Genomic DNA, 19,118 nt, shown 5'->3' with positions numbered 1-19,118 from the left:
AAAGTTTAGAAGCAGAATGGCTTGAGACCCTTTGAAGAAACTAAGGGTCACTGTTCATAGTGGGTGGTCCTAGAGATTAATGGAAATTGATTCTGGAAAGCATTATGAAAGCACCTGTTGCAACTAAGGTACCAAGTCAGACCTCTCGAGACTAGAATTTTGAGTACCTTTTTCTAACATTGGTTTTGGTTGACACATAACAGAGGCAGGATTAAAATATGAAAAGAGGATCTTCCAGCCAGAATAAGCAAACATTGAAAACAAAATCTGTACTTTCTTAATAAGTTTTCTGTTTTGATAGTACAATTATTTTTGTCTTCTCAATTTCTTAGTAAAGCTTATTTTGAAGAAACAAAAAAATAAGCAAACAAAATTCAAAACTTATTGGTCTAGTTGGTGTTAAGGAATTTGATTTCTTTCTTTTTTAAAAATATATTTTATTGATTTTTTTACAGAGAGGAAGGGAGAGAGATAGAGAACTAGAAACATCGATGAGAGAGAAACATCGACCAGCTGCCTCTTGTACCGCCCCTACCGGGGATATGCCCACAATCAATGTACATGCCCTTGACCTGGGACCTTTCAGTCCGCAGACTGATGCTCTACCCTGAGCCAAACTGGTTTCGGCAGGAATTTGATTTCTCATGTAAATTCTAATTGAATGGTAGAAAATCCTACTGAGCTCACAATTTGGTCTTTGAGAACTAAAGAGAAGCCTAGACAGTAAAGAAAACATTTCTAGAATAAATAAAGATATAGAAAAAAGAACTGAGATATAGAAAAAATTATGCAAAGTGAGGAGGGACAATGTAAATGTAGAAGAAATACTTTTTAGAACTATTTTTCTAAATGTATTATAGTTCAATGCTTTACAATATAAGCATAATTTTAAGCATTTAGTTTAATAATTTAAGGCTGCTTCAAATAATTTTAGAAGGATTTTGGAGGATAAGTAAATATAGAAATATGAATGTTAATTCATATGCATTGATCCATAATTGATGATGTTTTTTTCCCAAGTGGTTTGGAAATAATTTGGTGAATCTGGCTTTACCTGTCCAATAGTTTTGAATTGATTTGTTTTGCTGAATATGAAGTTGCACGTCCAATATATTTTGTTATCAGAACCACAGATTAGAAACTACTTACTCATATGAAGGATTAAAGCTAGTAGAATTCATGGGTCAAGAGCAATATGATAAAATTAACATGACTTTGGTAATCTTACAATACATTCTGTTACTCTCCTGGAAGTCTTCATTGTCTTTGTCAACTTTCTCTGGTTTGGAGCAGTAGGTATTAATGTTGTCATCTAGATACCAGCTGAAATTTTCATCCACCACAGAAAACATCACTACAAATTCTTGGTCAATGTTTTTTTCTTTTTCTTTATCCAGAGAATCTGAAGTAAAAATTGCTATTTTAGTGTAACTTAATCTTTAGCATGTAGTTTTTAAAGCTCTTAAATTTTACTCTTTTTAAATGATATATATTTTTATTAATTTCAGAGAGGAAGGGAGAAGGAGAAAGAGATAGCAACATCAATGATAAGAGAGAATTATTCATCAGGCCACCTCCCACATTCCCCCCACAGGGCATAGAGCTGCTACATAGGCATGTGGGGAATTGAACTCTACCTCCTGGTTCATAGGTCAATGCTCAACCATTGAGCCATGCTGGCAGGGCTTTAGGATGTATTTTAACATGTAATTTATAGTTTAACATTTTAAAAATAATCTATTTTCCTAATAATCCACAGATCTGGACTAGTCACTCCTCTTTTCCATAATTGGAAACACTTAGGAAATTTAATATTTAGTGTTCTGGGCTTGGCAGGTACTCATATATCTGGATGTTTATTAACCACATAACTATTAAATGCTCTTTGGCAAATGTCAATTCAAAGTTGTATGCTAGTATATATCTTCATAATAGATACTAGAGACCTGGTATATGAAATTCGTGCACTGACGGGGGTGTCCCTCAGCCCAGCCTGCACCCTCTCCAATCTGGGACCCCTCAAGGGATGTCTGACTACTGGTTTAGGCCTGATCACATAGGGCTGGCAGGGGAGGGAAGTTGTAAGTGATCAGGCTAGCCGGGGAGTAGTTAGGTGTCAATTAGGACAGGAGGGGAGCTGTTTAGGGGTGATCAGACTGGTAGGCAGAAGCAGTGAGGGGCAATCAGGCAGGCAGGCAAGCAGGCAAATGGTTAGGAGCCAGCAGGGATTGGGCCTAACCTGGTAGTCAGACATCCCCCACAGGGTCCCAGATTGGAGAGGATGCAGGCTGGGTTGAGGGACATCCTTCTCCCCGTGCATGAATTTCATGCACAACACCTCTAATTATATTATATTTACCAACACAAAACAGATAACCATAGATCTATCACCATGGAGTGCCACCAAGGGAATCACATTTGGTAAAGTCACACATGTCTTGAACACCGTTATGAAGTTAGACACAGAAAACCTGTTCCCAAGGAGAGAAACTTTTCTGTAGCTTAGCAATATGTGTCAGTGCCTGTTCCATTTGTTACTTCTTCTCCTTATCCTGCCCCGTTCTTCCCTCTCTTTTTCTAGATTTACTGCCTATCTACCTTACCTCTTCAGTCACAACGCAGAAGACTTTACTTATACTTAAAAAACAAACTGCCTCCCTATCACTTGTTTTGGGTCATACATTCTGAGTAAAAGTGAGACAGTGTACCTTTTTTGCAGAGTATTAAAGGTCCAATGAGTCCTGAGGCAATATCTCTTGGGGCATCAATGTGGGAGTGGTAGATTCTGGTTACACAATTGCCGTCTTCCTCAGCAGGACTTTTTTCTTGGGTAGCATGAAGCCTGTATGTGTACTGCTCCCCTGGATGTACTTTGTCATCTGCTTTGTGGAAATCTGTGGTGTTATCAGGGTAGATGGCCCCTAGGAAGCAACATGCAATGAAATTGCAAAGTGAATGTGTTTGAACTTGAATGAGAGAATAGATGTTTACAAATTTCTCCAACAAATATTTATTCAACATCTTGTATATGTTCTCTTGGGGATGCAGTGATGTCCTATTTGAATATAGAGGAATGAGAGTCTAGTGTGTCTTGAAGCTTAACAGAAAATTTTACCATTTCCCTTGAGTCTTCAGGGAGCCGTAATGGATATGTCAGGAGCATAGTGACAGTTTGTAATTTAAAGAACTACTCTTGCCCTAGAGTCATGGTATGGAAGTATGAACAAAATTGCTATGCTCTCTTATAATTTGGAACTTTTTATATGATACCAAATTTTTGCCTGTGAAGTAACCATGAAATTTAAAAAGGTGTTTTAATTTAAAATTTGTAAATTTCTGATCACATGCACATTGTGAGAATAATTTGATAAACCTCCATGCACCCATCAACCCAGTTTTAACAATGATGAACTCAAGGGCAGTCTTGTTTCATATATATCCCACCCACTCTTATGTCCATCACCATCTATTTATTTTAAAGCAAGTCCCGGACTTCATAGTATTTCATTAATAAATACTCAAATATGTATCTCTAAAACATAAGAACTCTTTTTTTAACATAGCCAAAATGCAATTATAATACCTTAAAAATGATGAATAAAACTGTAAAAAAGAAATAAGATAGTACTCAGCTTCTATGCTATGAATATAATTGTTGGGTTCAGAAAGAAAAACAAAAATATGTGGTTAAAACATTCAGCTTCTAAAACAAGAGTAAGAAAAGACTATTAATTTAAAAATCTAATTTTATCTTAATTTTTCAACTTGATTCTTATAATTTCAATGAACCATATAAAGGCCTCAGCAGTTTTGCTTATGATCATAAATGAGATTTATTGAGATATTACTATTGAGAGAAAGTAGCTTGAAATGCAGGCAGATAGACCAGGGGTCCAGAGGGAAACAAAGGCAATTAAAACATTGGCAGGGGTAGATATGGCAGTTTCAGCAAGCCTAGTCACAGGGACCAACCATGCTAAAATATTAGGATGTTTTGAACACAGAACTGGAGGCATGGGAAATCAAGGGCGGGCTTGCAGTAATAAGGTGAACTGATGCATAGAAACAGGGAAAGTTCAGGTCCATTGCTGGGCAAGAACAATGAGGAAATCAATAAGGTAGACATAGGGCAGGCTTGAAGCAAATATATACCCCTGGACTACAAGGCTTTATGGGAAGCCCATTATTGGGCACTCTTTCCCATAGGGGGAGCCTGAATCTGCTTGTAATAAATTTTCTACACTTTTGCTTAAATCTTTTGGTCTACAGAGCTCATTCTTTGGTGTCGTGAGACACAACCCTGGGAAAAACTCTCATTTCACTGACTGTTCCAATTATCACTGTGTACTATCACATTGTCTCTATTTTATACGTGAGGAAACTAAAGCACAAAGAATTTAAGCAACTTGCACAAAGTCATTCAGCCAGTAAAAGACAAGGTTGCCCTCTAACCTTGGTCTATCAGTTTTGAAGCCCTTGCTCTTAACCACAACAAAACACCAACTTTTTTCATCATCATTATCATCATCAAGTATTAAGGATGAGATGGCAGTCACCAAACCTAAGGCTTCCAAGTCCTATATTTAAAGGATCTTTTGGTTAATAGTGTCTCAGATGTGACTCTGAGGCCATGCAGCCACATGCACTATTTGGCTGACCTGTGAGAGTACCCATGCTGCTTTAGCTGCCACAGTGTATCCAAAGTTAGGGTGGAATGTGACAATGGCCACAATGGATTTACTGTCTTCAAAGATAAGACAATTCCCATCTTGAGTCCTGTTTCTTCTGGACTTTTGCCTTTTCCAGGCCTTCATGCATATTACTTATTTTTCTTATTCAGATTATTTGGCTGGAAAGAAATCGGACACTGGGAGAGATGTCCCAACTCTCACTGCCTCTCACTATGTGTCCACCAAGCAATCCCATCACATTCATACTTTACACAAACGATCACACCCAAGAGAAATATGACATTATTATGAGGAGCCAAAATACTTAATAAAATAGTTTGGAGCTAAACAACATAGTGACAGGACTTACCTAAGAGTGGAGTTCATAGTCTTAGAAATTAAAAAGTGTTCCTACAGAAAAGTGAGAGGAAATTCCAGATAGAATATGAGCTGAGCTTACCTTCGTGTTCCTTATAGTAAATTATCCCATGCGAATGAAAAGTGTAGGGCCTAGAGGCAAAGTTTTTTAAGTGTACATAAATAGTATCTCCAGTTTCTGCCTTGATAATAGGGCCTAAAAATCCCAGCCATGCAGGTTTTTCTATTGCTGTCGTAAAGGTTCCATCTGTGTACTGAAGATAAAGGGCCTTCTTGTAAACTCTTCCAATTCTATCCGGGCCATTCTGAAGATAGATGTTGGAATGTTCCCTGCAAAGGGAAAGAAGACACTCTATCAGAAGCCATAATTTTTGGGAGTAACATTATAATTAAAGAAGCATTACTGACCTATCACATTAAATGTTTGCCTATTGTTGAGGGGTGACTTCGGAAAATGCAGAGGAGAGCTGGCACTTAGCCCTGTTACTTTCATTATGTGAAGTATCCCAGGTATGTGGCCAAGAACCACCTGTAAAGGTGCCATAAAATATAATGCAGTGTACCAGAGTGTTTCCTACAAGATTTTTATATTAAAACACAGAGGTATTATGGAATAGAATGTAAAATTAAAGTGAAATATTAAGATAAAGTAGTTAAGAAATTTTTCACTTATGCTATACCTCTTTCAGCTAATGGGAAAATTTGAGTTTATAAGCAATAAATTTGAACATTTGTATATATGTATATTATTTTCTAAATAAAGTAAAATTAATGATTTTAAATTAATTCTATCATTTTTATTTTTTAAGCAGCACTTAATCAAGGTTGGAATGATGTGTTCAATGTGTTTGAATTTTTAAATTACCTTTAGCAAAAATAAATGAATAAGACTATATCAAAACCTTCTGCACAGCAAAAACAAAACAAAACCCCAAAACAACAAAAACAAAAATAAAAAAGCATCTGACAACAAAACAAAGAGGCAACCAACCAGATGGGAGATAATATTTGCAAACAGTGGATCCAACAAAGATTTCATTTCCAAAATATATAAAGAACTCATAAAACTCAACACTAAAGAAACAGCCCAATTAGAAAAATGGGCAGAGGACCTGAACAGACACACATCTTCCAAGAAGACTTACGAACAGCTAATAGATGTTCATTGTTACTAGCAATTAGGGAAATGCAAATCTAAACTATAATGAGATACCACCTCATACCTGTAAGGGTGGACATTATCAACAAGACAAGTAATAACATGTGTTGAGGTTGTGGAGAAATGGGAATGTAGACTGGTATAACCACTATGGAAAGCAGTCTGGTGATTCCTCAAAAAATTAAGAGTAAAGCTATCATACGACTCAGCAACCCACTCCTGGGTATATACCCAAAAAACTAGAGAACAAATATTCGCAAAGTTATATGCACCTCTATTCACCGTGGCCAAGACATGGAAACAACCAAAGTGTCCTGCAACAGAGTACCGGATAAAGATTATGCCAAATATACACAATAGAATACTACTCAGCTGTAGAGGGCCCTTGGAAATGCACATAGATGACCCTTAAATTAATGTTGGCTGCGTTCGAGGTGATTGGCATGGTCCTCTTCCAGAAACAGTCACCCAAAATGTCAGAGACTGTTATCAGTACTGATTTCTTATCTTTATCCATGTGTTTGGAGTGAGGAACAAATAAGACCTTGACTTACCCTGGTCTTGATATGCTAAATCTCTTCCTTGTACCAAAAAATGAGGAACTTACCCAGGTCTAGATGAATAAGATCTGGGCACACTCGAAACCCTTTTTGACCTTAAAACCCCCTCCCCCCCCCCCGCCCCCCCTGGAAATCAATAAATGTGCTGTTTTGTCTGTGGTGGGGGTGGCTGTCCCTTCATCAGAGTGATAGCCTCCACTCGGCACCCAGCTTGAACCTATTTCTGTCTCTTTCTTTTTTCTCAATCCCCAGCTTCTCCCCTCAGGAACCTGTTCTTCTCCCCTTCCGTGCCGGACATGGAAGAAGGAGAAGCACCCCACCGCACTCAGCCATAAGAAAAGATGAAATACTGCCATTGATGGACCTTGAGAACATCATGCTAAGTGAAATAAGTCAGTCAGAAAAGCTAAGAACCACATGATTTCACTCATATGTGGGATATAAAACTAAAACTCTGGACATGAACATCAATGTGAGGTGGGGTGAGAAGAGGGTCTTCATATACAGTGGTGGGAAATTTGACGGGTGGTGGACACACACTGTAATTTACAGATTTTATAACATAGAAACCCACACCTGAAACCTGCATGATCATATTGAGAGGGCAGGGCTGGGCTAACTCCTGATCCTCCATTTTGTATGTCATTGTGTAACTAGACCCTAGCCCTCACCCAACCAATCAGGGTCAGCTAAAGCAGTGACATCACCATCCCTATAAAACCTTTTGATCTGTTGAAGCTAGCTCTCTTTCTCCTTGCCGCTGTTGGTGTAAGTGGGACAGAGCTCGGGCTAGCCCTGTCTCTTTTGCCTTTGCATCAGACTTGGCTCCCTGGTGGTTTTTGGGGATCATGAAATCTGGGCATAACAATATAAACCAATGTCACCCCAATAAATTTAGTAAGAGAATAAAAAAAATTACCCTTATGTGTTTTTTAATCCCTTGCTACCTAGAATTCTTGAACTTTGAATGTTTATATTCTGATTAGGAGCTGATTAACAGTTGCTTAAAACTTTCCTAAAAATATAAGCAAAGTAAATAGTAGTCAAGAAAAACAAAACAAACAAGAAAACAAAAAACAACAACAACAAAAAAAACACAAAAGAGTAAAAAGAAGGAAAAGAAAGTGAGTTTGGTATTCAAACTTTGGAACAAATACGGTAGCCTGGTGGGAGCTGTGGGCACTGCAATCTTGTGCCTTGAGAGGACCCATTTCAAACTGGACTTTGGCAAGTCTTTCTACAACCAAGCAACCTAAGTCTCCTCCAGGATAATAAAAACTGCTCACACTCAGGCTGACGATCTGGGGTTTGTGTTTGTGGTGTGTTTTGGTGTGTGTGTGTGTGTGTGTGTGTGTGTGTGTGTGTGTATTGACTACTTTTGTCTCAGGGACCTTTGATGCCTTACCATTTTCCACTCAATCCTGCGAAGTCCAAATAATCTGATTGAGGAATAAACATCATCTTGTTTTTTCAGCTGTGAGCTCATCAGAAAGAGTGAGAGAAATTTTCCCTTTCCTTCTTCAAAACAAGAACACAGCTTGTCTGGGAGCTCCGGACTTTCATGGCTGCAGAGTTTAAAGACCTAGCTTTTAAAAATCCAGGGCTCTGGCCTGAATTTTCTTAAATTTAATGTGGTGGGCCTTGATAAAAATGCAAGTTCCTGAGCCCCAAACCCATTGATTCTGATTCTGTGCAGCTAGATGGGGTTTGGGCATCTTCATTTACTAAGACCCCTGCCTCCACCCCATGTATTCGGATGCTTCTCTGGGCTCATTTACTAGCTTGAGTTGAGTGGAGAGGCTCACAGTGAAATTAAAGTCTCCTAGCTGCCCAGTCGCAGAGGCAGTGGAATTCCTTAAGAGCAGGAGAAAGAAAGATGGCAGGGTCTATTTCCAGACCATATTAGGCAGTGGCCAGGCCTCTGCTGGCTTGGTGCATGGGGGTAGCTGCTTAAGGCAGGAGCCAGGGAGCATGGTTGCTTGGCAGTGGTAGTGTGGCTAACTTCAGGCAGTACGAGCAGGTGTTAATAGCAGAGCCATCTTGTTTTGGGTTGACTGGGGGCTTCAACAATGACCATATTGTAATTGCTATCATATACCAAACACCCCAATTTTCCTGGATTATATAAACCTCAGGATTCTCAAATTGTTCACTTAAAAATGAATGAGATGGGGTCTTCTTTCCCCATCATGCTGAGAAGAGGCTCAAGCAGAAAGTTAGAAAAATAAAGAAATGATATCTTTAATATCCAATATGGGGTGGCAAATCCATGTTTATGCCTTCATTTCTCCTATTTGTTTTCATTTTTGAGTTGTTTATATATTTCCATTTTGTTAGAACAAAACAGAAAAAAACAACCACAATTCAGCAAGGCTCAGAAAAACTTCAAGGACATCAAAGTTCATATAAAAACAGTAGGGCAGGGGTGTGAATTTCCCCCCAAGTTGCAGGATTAGTAGCAATGGAATGGTCTTAATAAATAGATGTTTTAGCAAAATTCAGAAGCATTGAAGACCACTGAGATACAAACAGGTTTATCCAACCCATGCTGCTGACAGGAGCCCAGTGAGAGTACAGTTCACTCAGGTGCAGTTACAGATGCAAAGCTTACAGAGCAGAGATGCAAGTCGCAAGGCTGCAATAAGCATAGAGGTGGGTCTCAGCTTCATTCTTTGCCTAACACCCATCTTGCACTCTTTCAACTTTTCTTCTCAGCCTATTCATCTCCACTCCTTTCTAGCCTTCACACACCAATTATATCTGGTGATATCCCATCACTCTTTGCTTACTGGGTTGATGTTATGGTCTGAATATTTATGTCCTTCTCAAAATTCAGATGTTGAAACATTACCCTTTAACATGATGGTATTAAGAGATGGCACCTTTGGGAAGTGGTTAGGTCATAAGAACGGAGCCTTCATGAACGGATAATATCCTATAAAAGAAGCTCCAGAGAGATCCTGAGCCTCTTTCACCGTGTGAGAACACAGTGAAAAGGCTCTGACCCAGGAAGAGAGCTCTCACTAGAACATGACCATGGTGACACCTTGATCTTGGACTTCCCAGATTCCAGGACTATGAGAAATTTTTCTGTTGTTCATAAGCTACCTTTTGTATAACAGCCTTAACCAAGTCAGATGGATATGCTGGTTATCAGAGATGAAGAAGGAAGCAACAAGTTGCTAGCTAAACTCATTCATACAAAGAGTTTAGCATAATATGAGCAAATTTGCCGAAACTCTAGTCAATATTTACTATTCAGATCTATTTTAAAAACACTGCAGGCAGAGTAAACAGTGCCATCTAAACTGTGCATGACCCTAGGCTGTGTGGAAGCCACAGGAGATTATCAAACCAATGTTGCATAACCTCCCAGCACAGGCAGGATAAAAACAAAGAAATTCTTTGCCCACTAACCCTCACCACCATGAAAACATTCTTAACAAATTCCCTGTCCTATCTATTCTCTAACTCTAGAATTATAGACTTCTTTATTGAAACATGCTTGGGCAAGGTCTTCAGCTTAGTTTATGCCAGGTTAATTTTTAATCATGAATAATGGAAAAAGGATGGTGGGTGGGAATATGGAGTAGGAAAGTACCTTTTTTACAAATGTATCTGACTTTTTTTTTTTATGTACCTGGTTTCTTCCCCCCCCCCCCCCCAAAAAAAAATGCATATGATTTACATTATATTTAATCATGGGAAATAATACTGAATCCATATAAAATAATGGTTTTGGTGAAACTATGAAAATGTGTAACGCTCTTTAGAAGAGAAATTACCTCAAAACCAGGTTTAAAAAAATAATTGCAAGATGTAATAGTTTCATTTATAACATGCACAAAATTCATGCATGGATAGGGTCCCCAGGCCTAGTCAGCAATCAGGGCCCATCTGTGGGGAGATCGGTGGGGCAATCAAGGTTCCCTGCTGGCACCCACCTTGGCTGGGCAGGGCCTGCGGACTAGGGGCAGCTCCTGCATTGAGCATCTGCCACCTGGTGGTCAGTGCACATCATAGCGATCGTCATGCTGCCATTCAGTTGATTTGCATATTAGGCTTTTATTATATAGGATGAGTTATTTTTAGGCCAGAAACAATACTTACTGTATATTATTAAATTAATTACAACAATTAATAGCATTATCACTTATGCATTTATTTTTTACTGTGAAAATTTTCAAACATACATAAAATTAATAAGAATAGTATATGCCCATTAATAGTAAACAATTATGAAATTTGATATACTTATTTAATTTTTGTTATTGTTGTTAATCCTCACCCAAGGATATTTTTCCATTGATTTCTAGATAGTGGAAGAAAGGTGGAAAAACCGAGAGAGATAAACATCGATGTGAGAAAGACACATTGATTGGTTGCCTCCTGCAGGGATCCAGCCTACAATCGAGGGACGTGCTCTTGACCAGAATTGAACCTGGGACCCCTCAGTCCGAGGGCCAATGTTCTATCCACAGAGAAAAAAACAGCATTTAAAAAAATACAATCCTAGCCCCATCTGATGGTCACTGGGATAACATGTGCTTTATTACCATTAAAATATGTTTTTAAGTGCACTGAACATTGCTTTTCAATGCAATATTTCAATTTGGTGGCACATTTTTATTAGCTTTATTAAAAGTGAAGAACTTAGTCCTGGCTGGTGATGCTCAGTAGGTTAGAGCATCCTCTTGAGCACCAAAGGGTCCTGGGTTCAATTTCTAGTCAGGGCACATACCCAGGTTTTGGGTTTAAGCCCAGGTTTTGGGTTTAATTCCCAGAAGGCAACCGATTAATGCTTCTCTCTCACATTGATGTTTCTCTCTCTTTCCCTTCCTCCCTCTCTAGAATAAATAGAAAACATATCCTTGGGTGAGGATTAAAAAAAAAAAAAGTGAGGACCTTAGCACAAGTAAACTTCCATTACACAAACTTCAAAGAAAACTATACTCTTGGTTTTGTGTATGATAACTATTGCTGGAAATAAGAGGGCTTTCAACTGCAACATAAACACAGTTAAGTACACAGAGTTTTTCACAAGATACAAGTGCAAAAATATTATAATCGTTATTTTTGCGCCTGTATCATGTGCCAAACACTATATTGAGAGCTTTATAAGTACCCACTCTTCTAACAACCTTTTTAGGTTTTCTTTTTTTCTCCATCTTACAGATTAGGATGCTGAAGCTGAGAGAGATCAGTTAACTATCCAGTCATTCAACAAATATTAGGCACAGTCGTATTTGTTAAACTTGTATTTTATTTCTATAAATGATGTTTTTAAAATATATTTTATTGATTTTTATACTTAGAGGAAGGGAGAGAGATAGATAGCTAGAAACATCGATGAGAGAGAGTCATCAATCAGCTGCCTCTTGCACACCTCCCACCGGGGATATGCCCGCAACCAAGGTACATGCCCTTGACCGGAATCGAACCCGGGACCCTTCAGTCCCCAAGCCAACGCTCTATCCATTGAGCCAAACCGGTCCCGGCTATAAATGATGTTTTTAAAGCATGAAAAATCTTATCCTTACCACTAACAATCGATAAATGGTGTATAATAAACATAACATCCTATAATATTATTTAAATTAACAAATGTCTGCATTAAACAAACAAGAGGACTGAGTCCTGATGGGATATGCAATTACAACATGCAGAGGTCCTAAGAAGCCTGCACAGGTCCCAGGACCAAGGGGTGCGAATAGGGCAGACTCTCAAAACAAACAAACAACCCAGGAATTTCAAGGACATTTATTAAGTGCCTTGGATTTCAAGTTCAAATTTTGCAGTTTCTGTATATAACAAATTAAATAAATATTTCATCTTACTGGCTTTATTTTTAAATGGATAATTAGCAATAAAAACAGTGACTTACGTGTCAACGGCAATAAGTTTCTTTTCCCCAGTGTCAGAGGCATAATTCCAAGTTGTTTCAATAATTCCAATATAATAATGCTTTTCTTTTGCCCAGGCTGGTGTATTATGTAAAAATAGAAAAACACCCAGCAACAAAATCTTCATTTTTCTCTCTCTTGGACCCCCAAGAAGCAATGAAGTGAAATCAGGAGCAGGCAGTTTTAAAAGTAAGACTTTCTCCCTTTATTTGCTTGATTGACACAATTTAATGTTGCATAAGAGTAAAGTGTTTCGTTAAAGCAAATAACATTTTCTGCTTTCGTTCATTTCTCGTAAACCCAGAAAAAAATTGTTTTTCATTGCCAACCTTCTCTGATTACACATAAAAAGTCAACAGCTGTTGCTGGGGGACTAGAGTGTGCATAAGTCTGCCTTTTCCACTCACTGTGTAAATTCCAGGAGGGCAGAGGTCACCTCTAAATGCTTCTTTTGTTCCTCCACAGTACAATGCCCTAACATGCTACACTTTTAACCAACCAGGATCAAAAGTATGCTAAGTAGATTAAAACTTGTGCTCTTTACTTTTGAAAAGCCTAACAATACTTAATTGCAACTTTATGATATGAAATATGACCTTTATCATGCCAAATTTAAGTAGTCAAAACTAAAAAAATTATTTTGAAGGATTTGTCTATGTTGTAAGTTCTGAACATATCTACCTAGAAAGTTTACAGATTACTCTGTATTGCTAACTACAATCAGTAGCAGAGCATAATGGGCTTGATAATTCTGTTTTGATCATCAAAGAAATCAGACATAAATCAACCTGTCTTTAAAGGTGAAGGTTGGTCTTAGTAAATACTAGAAAGTGCCCAGTTTACTAATGTGTTATTTCTTTCTTTGACATAGACATAAATTTTGGGGTAAAGATTTAAAAAAAAGATCCTGTCATTTTTTTTTATGACATATTTGTCTAAAAATATAAGACAAATATAAGTCTTATGTCTTATATATGTCTAAAAATATAAGAAAAATATAAGACAGTGTTTTTTTTATGACATATTTGTCTAAAAATATAAGACAAATATAAGTCTTATGTCAAATATATGTCTAAAAATATAAGAAAAATATAAGACAGTGTTTTTTTTTCTTAGCTGAAGAGAATCCTGAAGATAACAGTGCACATCTTGTGCTAATATAACCTTTGCCTCTAGCATACAGCAGTGGGAATATTTGCCAAAAGTTGTGTAAAGAGTTTGGGATAACAGAAAGTATTCTGGTGTTCAAACAATTCATTCAGTTAGCATTGCTCTATAGGCCATTGCTAAGCACTGGGGACAAAACAGTGAACCTCTACCCTTCTCAACTTACATTGCACTTGACAGAGATGGATAGTATACAAATTAAGAGTGAAAGACAGAGAATTAGCAGCAAGGGTTATGGAGAAAAGTAAAGAGGGAAGAATAATGAAAACAGCAGGATGAAGATCAAAATCTGATGGGAACCATTTGACTTGGGCAAGATACTTATCAGAGCCTCAGTTTCCTCATTTGTAAAATCTCAGAGGGCCTGTTATAAATCCATTGAAATGATCCTCATTAAGGTTCTTAGTGGGGATTTCTTTTCACCAGCTAGTAATCATCTTAACTAATTGTTCTGATACAGGAAACTGAGTCACAATACCACCCAGAATGTCCTGCTCACTGAAAGGACTTGAATGGGGCCAAAATCTTGCCTAAACTTCACTGGTCAATCTCTGTGCTTTGCAAGATGCTATTCTTTTTTAAAAATATAGAATTGTACACTTGAAATCTATACAATTTTTTAAATTTAAAAAATTTTTTTTTTTAGATTCATTATGTAAATTTTATTTTATTTTTTATAAAAAAATGTGTAACACCGGTACCTACTCTTAAATCAGTTAATTTATGAAACCATTCTTTTTTGTAGAATACTTATTGGCATCGAAACATTTTAAAGAAATGTAATGGCTATCTACAAAAAATTAGTTTTGATCTGTTGTATCCCACCCCATACTTTAAGTCTGCACAGAGAAAAGAAAATTTAAAATTTCAAACATTTTATATTCCGCAATTTAAAAAAGTATAGTTTTCCTGCTATGGTCTTTAAAGGACTTAAAGTTTCAAGTAAAGATAAAATGGTACTAGAATAACTCTGCTGTATCTTTTAACAGCTTTTTTATATAGAACAATTTAAATCGGCATGCAAGCAACTTCTCTTGTTGTTACATACCCGTATTTAGGAAAAATTACACACATTTTACAGAAAAATCCCAATACATATACTGCAATAAACTTAGGGCCAAGTTAAAAAGGCCAGTGTGAATGGCACACAAAACTGCTTCTTTATAAATTATTAACTGGAATTTCTGATCATAAATCCTGATCATGAAGTAGGCACAGGGAGATTCAGTTCTTAGGGCCTTGCTCTATGGAAGAACACCTTTAAGTAGTTTTTAAAAACTTTAGCATCAGGCTGCTGAAGAGCTTGACAAAACTCTTGAATTATCTCTGGAGCTACTTGCAAGGAAGGTAGGTATTCTTGTTGAAGATACTGAACACAATCCGGGCCCCACTTGAGATGAATTGTTTTCAGTGTCATTGCACACTCAGATAAAGCCAATACTGTTTGTGCATCTGCCAGGTCAAAGGTTTGTTTTAAAGGTGCTAGGAAACATGCAGGGACAATGTGCTTATAAACAAAGTCAGCAAATCCCACTGGTCCATCTTTACCAACCCCAGAGTTCTACCAACTTGCAGAGGATGATAAAGCATGTTTTCTGTGCAATTGGATCTGGATATTCGACTGCTCCTTGAATCACCGTAACTAGAATTCGTTCTACATTCTCTACACCTTGATTTGCTATGACTTCGCTCATTCCACTGCCTGTGACTGTTTGCAGGAAAGCAAAGTAACTGCTCTGCAACATTTGCTTCTCTAAAGCAGCAGACTGGTCATTTTCTTCTGCTGGTCGAAGCAACACTTCAAAAATTGCATGAAGTAGAGGCATGAACATTTGTTGTAAAAATGGAGATACTGTACCTGTATCTTAAATTTGGCTGTAATCTGGTTGATAAGAGGAATGAACTCCTGAAGGTCTTTTGCTTCACAATCTTTCAGCATGTGCTCAGAGGCAGATGGGATGAATGGAAGAACTTCTTCCTCTAGGCAAATTATCATGCGATGAAGGAAAGTGCGAACTCCACTTCCGAGAATATCCTTTTGTAAGGGACAACTCAGAGTTGGCAAGAATGTCTGTAAACAGTCCAGATAAACTTCGGAACAGCCACATTGTTTCACAGTTTGCTTGTTACTGAAAGCTTTGCTGGTCCGACTAGCAAATCCAACAGCATGGTTGAGACAGTCTGCTAGAGATGCCTGCCTTTCTTCATCTTGTGCCAGCATTAATTTTTCTAACAAAATTTTAAACTTTTCCATTAGTGGAGTCAACAGATTCCTCATTAACGCTTGCTTCCGTTCTGTGGGGTATTCACTATTAACAATCAGCACTCCAGCTGTCTCATAAATAAATAATTGATCATTGCTGCTCAACAAAGACTGGTAACCATTCTCAAGTGGAGAAAGCTCTAATAAATCTTGTATTCTATTCAGAATATCCTCAATAAAAAGATTCATTTGTTTATTGAGAGACTTGATAAATCTAGAAAATAGGTAAGCAGTTCTGCTCTGCACTTTTGCACTGGAATGCCGCAGCCCTCTGTGATCTAAGAAAGCCATTAGTACACATGGAATGTGTTGAGGTTCAACTGTGAAAAACTTTTCATATCTAACAACAGTTTTGAAGAACTCCAATGTCACAGATGTATGCTGATAGGAACTAATCCTGATGTTACCAAAGTTCTCATCATATCCTGCAAAACACTAGCTTTTGAAACATCACCCTAGAAGTGAGCACCATGAGATACTGGAAGAGCTTCTGCCAACATAGACAGCAATCTTTTTGCTACTTCAACTTCCATAAATCGTGTAGTCTGCCAATTCTGCAGCATAGAACTAAAAACTCTACGAACAGAAACCAGCAGTAATTCTGGTGAAACGTGAGCAAGCCTGTCCAACAACAACTTCAGTTATTTCCTATATTCTACAAACATGGCTTCATCTTCACCCTCATTTTCAACATTATATTCTTCATCATAAGTCAATTTTTTCATAACGGCCAAGATGATTGCCTCTACATTAGCTTTTTGCTGATCCGAGAGCACTGAAAGTTGTTTCAAAATATGAAGATAATCATAATAATGTTAGATGAGATATCATCATCCTCATGAATTAGTAGCTGCAACATCAGCGCCACTTTTGTTTCTATAGCTTGTAGTGCCTCTTGAGCATTCTTGATATCCCCATTCTTAATTAATTTAGTCCAGCTAACTATCAATGACTGTCCCATTCCATTTACCAGTTTAGAAAATCTGGCAAGGAAGTCGACATCTTCTTCCTGGTCAATGATGAAAAACCCAGCAGACTGTAATACTTGACACAAAGATTCTACTAGTTTCATTTTATCAACTGGATCCATTCCTTTATTTACAATTTCAAATAAACAGTCACATGCTTCTTCCCGTAGAACTTCTATTGACATATGAACTAGCAGCATATTTATAAACCTATCATTGGCTATAAGGGATGAGTCTATCCAAGATACATAAGCCCCAACTACTTCAAGGCACTGACATGTCACTTCCGAATTAGTATACCGATAATTTTGCAGGATTTAGTTCCATGATTCACCAAGTTTGGAATGCACTGTTCCCTCATGGTATCCTTTATTAGAGTATTTCTATGAGCCTCCTCTGATGTATGCACTACATCACGATCCACCAACTCAGAATCAATAGCCATGAGGATTTGGAGGTACAGATCTACTCCCCTTGGATTTAGGTCCACTACTGAGAGAATGTAAAAAAACAAACAAACAAACAAAAAAACCTTGGGCCATTTAGTGAGATATTCTGTAACAAAAATCAAGGCGAAGACTTAGGCTACTTTATTTCGTATTAAGGTCTTCTCTGGTTGAGGATTCAGCATCCGAGCTTGAAGCCAAGATATGAGCATCTCCCTAATTAGTTGCTGTTGAACAGTAGTTTGTTCTGAATATTTATATTTAACTTGATGTTCTAAAACTTGAAAGCAGAAAAACTTGATGTGATCATCACTGTATGTCCTCTGGGCTAGAGCTTCTGCACACACCTGCCAGGCATCTGGGGAGATCTTTAATTGCTCAAAATAGGCCAGGGCTACTTAAGAAAATTTCTGCTTTGCCCTGGCCAGTGTGGCTCAGTTGGTTGAGTGTTGCTTCCTGTACGGAGAGGTTCGTTTGACTGCTGGTCAGGGCATATGCCCCGCTTGCAGGATCAATCCCCACTAGGTGGGTGTGCAGGAGGTATCCCATTGATGTTTGTTTCATTGATGTCTCTCTCTTCTCCCTTTCTCTCCTTTGTCGGAAGTCTGAGTCAGCATTTGGATTTAGCCCTAAAAGAGCCTGTTCATCCATCCCTGCTGCTATACTTGGGGTTTTCTGGTTACAACAGACGTGCCCTCTGATCCAACAGAAGAATCCACAAACATCTTCCCTATCACTCCATCCCGCGTCCCCGCCGCTTCTCCCTAAGGCCGGTGAGCGAGGTGGAGCGGGGCCCACGAAGGGGGCAGAGGGAGCGCCCGCGTCTGGGCTGTCCTTCTCCGCCAGGGCTGCAGTGCTAATGCCGGGGACCCGGCTGGCCGGAGCCAAGCGCCTCTCGCCGCTCCACGCCCACTGGTCGAAATCTATATAATTTTATTAACCAACGTCACCCCAATAAATCAACAAGAATTCAAAAATAAAATAAAATAAAAAATTGGTCCACATAGTCAGGGCATCTTCCAGCAGTCCAGAAGGAGGGGGCACTTGTTTCAAATTGGCACGAAACCACTTGTTTGAGCCAGCAGATTCTGGGCACCTCCTTTCATATTCTCTACTCCGTGCTCCAGCTCAGCCCTGTGGGTAGAAAGGATGGTGATCAGTGCACAGCTACAATCCCTGCAGTCACTCCGTCCATCAGATTCTACCTTAAGGACTGCTCGGATTGGGACCAAGGGCTTCAGGATGTACATGTGCAGCTCCTTCACTGTTAGGGTCTCTGAAGGAGGAATGCATGAGGCCAAAAGGGGTAAAGAATTATGAATTTATTAGTTTATATGGAAACCCAGATGAACTCAGCACCAAATTGGCTCCTGTACCCAAAGATGGGGAGTCAGTGTGTTTTAAAAGATTCTATCTAGGTGGTTTTTTTTTTTTTTTTTTTTTCCTGGGTGGAGAATTCTCTGTGCAGATCCAGATTCTGGGAGACTTTGGAGAAAAGAGATAATGGTCTTAGCATGTGGAATGTGGTCTAAGCAAGTGAAATGTCCATTGTGAAGTGGCCTAAAGGTCAGTTCCCAGGGGAGGAGGTATTGATTCAAATTTGA

The 19,118-nt window shown here is 38.3% G+C and overlaps 1 protein-coding gene and 1 pseudogene across 11 annotated transcripts in view; both read right to left on the bottom strand.

Moving 5' to 3' along the window:
• Window positions 1–12,907, bottom strand: part of LOC311618407 (ceruloplasmin) — an 85,317-nt gene extending 72,410 nt beyond the window's left edge. For all 10 annotated transcript variants that reach the window (XR_014794320.1, XR_014794321.1, XR_014794322.1 and 7 more), the window contains exons 1-4: window positions 12,652–12,907; window positions 5,131–5,378; window positions 2,709–2,921; window positions 1,229–1,402 (exon numbers count right to left, since the gene is read on the bottom strand). Coding sequence is in view for 3 of the 10 variants with exons in the window: in XM_084875919.1 (XP_084732045.1) it covers window positions 1,229–1,402; window positions 2,709–2,921; window positions 5,131–5,378; window positions 12,652–12,797 (781 nt within the window). In the remaining 7 variants the exon portion in view is untranslated. The remainder of the gene's footprint in view (window positions 1–1,228; window positions 1,403–2,708; window positions 2,922–5,130; window positions 5,379–12,651) is intronic.
• A 1,563-nt stretch (window positions 12,908–14,470) lies between these two features.
• LOC311618450 (exportin-T-like) lies at window positions 14,471–18,254 on the bottom strand (annotated as a pseudogene). Its single transcript has 2 exons — window positions 18,105–18,254; window positions 14,471–17,908 (listed from the first exon to the last, which is right to left on the bottom strand). The product of its transcript is annotated as an exportin-T-like (transcript).
• Between the last annotated feature and the right edge of the window lie 864 nt (window positions 18,255–19,118).

The sequence above is a fragment of the Pipistrellus hanaki genome, assembly GCF_964339955.1.
Source record: "Pipistrellus hanaki genome assembly, chromosome: 2".
Classification (NCBI taxonomy): domain Eukaryota; kingdom Metazoa; phylum Chordata; class Mammalia; order Chiroptera; family Vespertilionidae; genus Pipistrellus; species Pipistrellus hanaki.
The sequence above is the reverse complement of the archived record's forward strand: the minus strand, read 5'-3'. Positions and strand labels throughout refer to the sequence as shown.